This window comes from Abramis brama, assembly GCF_963993115.1.
Source record: "Abramis brama genome assembly, chromosome: 4".
Taxonomy (NCBI): domain Eukaryota; kingdom Metazoa; phylum Chordata; class Actinopteri; order Cypriniformes; family Leuciscidae; genus Abramis; species Abramis brama.
This window is the reverse complement of record NC_139966.1, coordinates 24,797,228-24,803,245: the sequence shown is the minus strand read 5'-3', so window position 1 is coordinate 24,803,245 and position 6,018 is coordinate 24,797,228. Positions and strand designations below refer to the sequence as shown.

Sequence of the window (6,018 nt, the reverse complement as noted above, 5' to 3'; positions counted from 1 at the left end):
CGCAACAACAGAGATGTCAGAGGAACAGAGTGTGTCTGCTTCAAAGCTTATACCACTGTACAGGATGTTGCAGCACAAGCTTGCACAGAAAAAAGGACATGCAACGCAGGAATCAACTGTACAATTAGGTAGGCCACAATGACCATACTACCCATGTAATTGGCCATAACTGTCATATTATTGTCATTATTATAAATATGTGTTTCTCCTGTTTTGGCTCATAGGCTCACATCTGCAAGAAGGTCTGCACTCCAGATGTGGAGGTTATGAGAGTTTTAGAGCCTTGGCACTGGCTACACTGCTGGACCCAAGGTTCAAAAATGTGGCATTTGGAAATGCTGCCAAAGCCCAGGAAGCTGAAAAGCACATCACACTGGAGTGTGCTTCGCTGATGCGTTCAAACACAAATCCTGGTGAGCAGTTTCAGTCTGTGTTATGTTATGTAATCTGAATCATGTAATATATACTTCATATATGCCGTCAGTTTAGGATTTGTTACTAATTGCTGTTTTCATTTTTATTCAGAGCCAGAAATGTCAACATCAGACCCATTATCATCATCACCATCATCATCACCATCAACACCAGTAGAAACACAGGACAGTTTATGGGAACTTTTTGATACTCGCATCCATCAAACCAAGATGATACACAATGCTACAGCTGATGCCACAGTGAAAGTGAAAAAATACATCAACGATGCATATTTGCCCAGAACTCATGATCCACTAACTTACTGGAAAGAGAGAGCAGTAATCTTTCCTCATTTGTATGTCCTTGCTAAAAAATATCTTTGTATGCCAGCAACAAGTGTCCCTTGTGAGAGGATTTTTTCAAAGGCTGGAGAAATTATCTGTAAAAAAAAGTAGTAGGCTAAGTCCTTCCACAGCAGAGAAATTAATATTTTTGAATAAAAATCTCTAAAAAAGTGAGACATTGTGGCTTGATTTCTTTTATTAATATTCATTTTTCATGACCAAAATAACATTATGCACAGTGAGGAGCCTATAGGTTACAAGCTTCACATATTAGAAAATTATAATAATAAAAAAACAACACATTTTTTTAATGGCTCGTCAAGGTTGTTTCAGATCAACACCTGCAAGTGACCACTAGGTGTCACCGTTGAGACGGGTGTCGGATTGATTCGAAGCCTCGAAACAATATGGCACATTTGGTTCAACTGTTTCATTGCTTCACAAGGCCTCGATCTGGCCATCACTACAGGCAGCAGACAATACAAGATCCAGGGGTGCTTCTCAATATCCCTCCTCGTCTCCTCTCTCCTCCGTCCTCCATCCTATGACCCGGAAACCGATCGAGCACAGCCATCTTGAAGGACATCTCAATTCTCTAATTGCACCGCGAGGAGTCGAGGATCGAGGAGTGAGGAGGCTTCCAGAGGAGTCATGAGCGAGGATACACAGGTGCATCCTATGCGGAAGAGTTTTATCGACTAAAACGTGATGCATGTATAAATTCTCCTCCCCCTTCACATCGGTCACAATCATTTTGATTTATACTTTACTTTTGCAGTTTATATAAACCACACACCTCACATATTTAAACAGGGTATCTTTCTTTATTATTATTTATTATGAATTTCTTAAATAAACAAATTTCAACAACATGAGGGCAGATCCTCTGAGCGCTGCTGATGACGCGCTGAAGTGACGCTCGAGTGATCAAGGATTCCAATGTATAAAAAAAGCTTTCATTCGATCCCTCCGTCCTCGCGTCTTTTCCTTGCAGCCTTCCCTCGCATCCTACAGGGGGCGGAGCTGAGACGCGAGGAAAGGAAGCGAGGAGAGGAAACGAGGATGCACAAATAAGAATTGAGAAGCACCCCAGGAGTCAGGCAGAAGGTCAATGGGCAGGCAGCAGACAAACAAAGAGAGAGAGAGAGTTTCAGCAAGGGTCACAAACACAGGCAGGATAACTTTCTAGAAAACGCTCAGAGATGCACACAACAGTGAAACAAGACTTCGCACAGAGTGTGCTGTGAGTGTGGTTTATATAGGGCTGGGAATGAGTAACAGCTGTGTGTGATCATTACTCACAGGTGAAAATGGGATCAGTGCAAGAGTGAGGCATTGTGGGATTTGGAGTTCAAGAGACAGTCAGTATTCGGGTGAGGGCACCCGTTGGCGGTTACTGAGAGAGATTGCGTGAATGGTAGTCGTGACGCACGCACAATTATCTGTGAACTTGATTTGAACAAATGCCTTTCAACTTGTGTGCAAAATTCAGAATTAAATGAATAGGCAGCAATTTGTACAAATAGAGAGTCTGTAGGCCTACTATACTGTTGTAGCCATTAAATAAGCGCAGTTAGTTTCATATTTGTTAAATTATGTTTTTTTTTTTTTTTTCATTTATGTTGATTTATGAAAAGTGAACAGCACGAGTAAGATAGGATGCGCAATATGAGACATGGAGTGGTTCAGACATGATTTTGACCACTTCTTTAAGTTTTGTTTTGTAGAAAACCTTTCTTTAAGCCTATGAGTTTCCTCACAATATGCAACATTTAATCAACAGACATAAATCATCACTGCAGTTTGCCTACCCACACGGATTAGGTTAAGTTAGATCAAAATCAGACTTACCTTTGTCTTTGAGAAGATTTTAAAATGGTATATTATTCCTGAATAATTAGCAGTAGCAAGAAACTGAACATTTCCTGCGAAGAGGGAAAAAACGTTTCAGGGGGAAAATGTCTTTTGCAGAGACGTTACAACAGACGTTATTTTAATATTTTAATATAATTAGAGGCGGATAATAACAACCAATCAGCAATCGCTCCTTCGGAGTCATTTCGGATTTGTTTTACTGTTGCTGCGGGGTTAAGGCAGAGTTATGTAGGCTACTATCAGACAAATATTCACGGTGCGTGAATTTTATGTAGACGTTATCATATGCCCTACAAGGAACAATAAGAGCTTTTAGTGAGAATGCAAAAAAAAAAAAAAAAGCAATTTTTTTTAGCTAAGTGCCCTTCAAAGACATAATTTCGCCATTTGGACCAAAAGAGTTTATAAATTTTAGCCTAATACAACTCTTATTTAAAGGTTACAATGAAAACGACTAACCTGTTGTTGTTTTGTTGTTGTGCTGTTTCTTTAGGATCGACTGCCAGTACCTGCAGAATTGGAGTAGTTCGCTTGTTCTCCTCGAAGTGTTCCCTGTTCGAAGTGTTCCCGTTCAAGTGTCTTTCATTCCTCGAAGTGTTCCCTGTTCGAAGTGTTCCCGTTCAAGTGTCTTTCATGAAGTGTTCCCTGTTCGAAGTGTTCCCGTTCAAACAAATTAATTGTGTTATAATTATAATTAAAATGTTAATGTGTACTGTTGTTTTCCAAATAAATTACCTGAATTTACCTAATTTTGAGTAAGCATTCATCATTCATTTAAATAGTCTTTAAATGAGGTGTGGGCAAATGAGGACACAAACTGTCCGCCTTGAAAATGACATATTTAGTACCAGCACAGGACGTTGTCACAACGTTGTGCTTACTAACTGGTAACGTCACAAAGTTACGTTGTCACAACGTCGTGCTTACTAACTGGTAACGTCACAAAGTTACGTTGTCACGACGTCGTGCTTACTAACTGGCAACTTCACATAGTTACGTTGATGCAACGTATCTGGGAATTTCACTTTTCCGGTTACCACGACGTAACTAATAACGTCGCCACGACGAAAGTTTGGTCACCAGATTACGTTGCAGTTACGTAACAGTTATGTATTTGTGTTAGCTGGGATGTCCTTAAAACAACCCTTAACGTTCGTTTTCAAAACTGTGCAACTCACCGAAGATCATGTGTGCTACAACAATGATTATGCCAAGCTGGTGCCCATTTCTTTCCGTGAGTTTTATTTCTGAGTTTACTTTCTTGCTGTTTTTAGTTTATTAGTACTGGTGTATGTTCCATTATTCATTCATGCTCAGAGGACGGGACCAAATGTCTATGACATTGAGGACAATGCTGAAGAATAAAGAGGCAGAGGAAGAAGTACACTGAGGTAAAGTTTGTCAATACTTCTGGTTTTAGGGTTTTTCCTGGGTCAAAAATGCAGCAGCCATCTACATCACTCTGGGGTTTGTTCAGAGACATGTGATTTGATGTGAAAGCTTAGATTTTAAAGTGTACGATGGTTCTCAGAAGTGAGAGAGGAAAAATTGTCTCTTGCAAGAAACTTTATGCTCCATAAGTATTGGAGAATCAGAAAAAAAATTCACTAATATTATAATATCCATCATATCTGTCTACCTCAGGATATCCAGCCTGTATGCAGTGTCAGATCCGGCAGCTAGATGGCGGGAGATGCTTCATTAGCCCACTGATTGCATCTCATCATTGGATGCACAATTAATTAATTTTAATATATTTATAAATGGTTTCATTATCATATTGAATTATTGCTTTACATTTCTAGATATATATCATATATTAGCTTGAATAAGAAAGTTATTAATATTATAATGTGTACACCATGCCATAGAAGGATGGGTTCCCTCTGCTGAGTCTGGTTCCTTCTCAAGGTTTTTTTTATTTATTTTTTATCTCCCTTAAGGAGTTTTTTCCTTGCCACTGTCGCCATTGGCTTGCTCACTGGGGGTGTTGTGCCAGGTCCTGTCCCTCCCGGGTCTACCGACCAGGGTGGCCAAAAAAAACTGTTTGTGAATTGACAGATATTATCATTTAAATGATAAAAATGTACATTTGATTCATTTTAAATCAAAATTAAATCATGTTATATAGCTTAGTCACCTAAAGCAGTAAGCCTTGTGAAGCAATTGTATATAGTGATTTCAGAACAGCTTATGGGCTTTGTTAAAATGTTCTGAAATCAGTGTAAATCATGACTTCACTGGGGTTATGGGCTTATTCCTTTTATAAATACATTCGCATCAATAGACCGAATATAGTAATACAGAATATTTTAAAATGTACTTTTGTGAGTAGAAACATTTACCTGTATTCTGCCAAAATTATAGCCTGGCAAGCCAGACTACATCAAGATGTTTAGTCTGGCAACTCACCATAGACACGCTCACTCCGAGGGGCGGGATAAATGGCTGTCTTTCAAATTCCCTCTGCACGGAATAGGACAGCGCTTCAACCAACCAGAGCGTTTTCCCAACAGCGGAGCTAGTTGATAGATTCATTCAACTTTTGCCATATCTGGCCGGCAGAACGACGAACACATCTTCCTTTTTTAAAGAGTGACTTAAGTGCCGTTCTTTGCTCTTTTCTCAAAGAAAAACTTAACTCCAAGTCCTCCAGAGTCGCGGACAAAGCCGATTCGAAAGACTGTTCTCCTGCAGCCGTCATTCTTTGTTTTCAAGTCGCAGGCAGGTAACCGTCGCAACTCTGTCGTCATATGTTAAGCCCGCCCGCCTACTCTATAAGCGACGTGATTGGCCTGACCCAATTTAGGTTTTTGCAGCTAGAAGGTCTATTGAGAGTGTCTAGACCCACCTGGCTGCAAAATACATTTTGCTGCCGCTAGGGTGCGTCTAGATTTCTAGGCTACCAAAATTAAAGTTTGAGGGTTAGAAATGATAAAAGCAAAGAATTTAAAACAAGAAAATTGAAAGTGAAGAATTTAAAACAAATGTTAGTATTGTGTAAAATTTACTTTGTGTAAAAGTTATCAAATAAGCTTTTATAAATTATAAATTGTATTATTAATAGCAACAGTAATGCCTTCCATTTTTATAATCTTAGGGGTAGTGCTGTAAAGATTATTTTAATATAAAGTAGGGCTGCACAATTTGGGGAAAAGGTCATATTGCGATAATAGAGGTCAATATTGCGATTGCGATACAATAAACAAATGATTTCTTGAGTCAACTTGCTTGGTTCTCAAGGAAAATAAATGCACACACAGATTAGTGATAATCTGCCTAAAGAAAAAAGTTCTTTAGTCAAGAGCAGTGAGTGTTTTTCTGTTCCCTTTGTTCTTTGATTAACTTTAGCGAAAGATATAATTTGTGGCTGTGTACTGTCTCT

General features: G+C 39.0%; 1 protein-coding gene across 1 annotated transcript; it reads left to right on the top strand.

Annotated features, from left to right (window-relative positions):
* On the top strand, positions 1-950 carry LOC311081513 (E3 SUMO-protein ligase ZBED1-like). Its single transcript, XM_084112065.1, has 3 exons — positions 1-128; positions 225-413; positions 526-950. The coding sequence occupies exons 1-3, from the start codon at positions 14-16 to the stop codon at positions 867-869; spliced, it is 648 nt and encodes a 215-aa protein (XP_083968191.1). The 5' UTR covers positions 1-13; the 3' UTR covers positions 870-950.
* Positions 951-6,018: the final 5,068 nt, after the last annotated feature.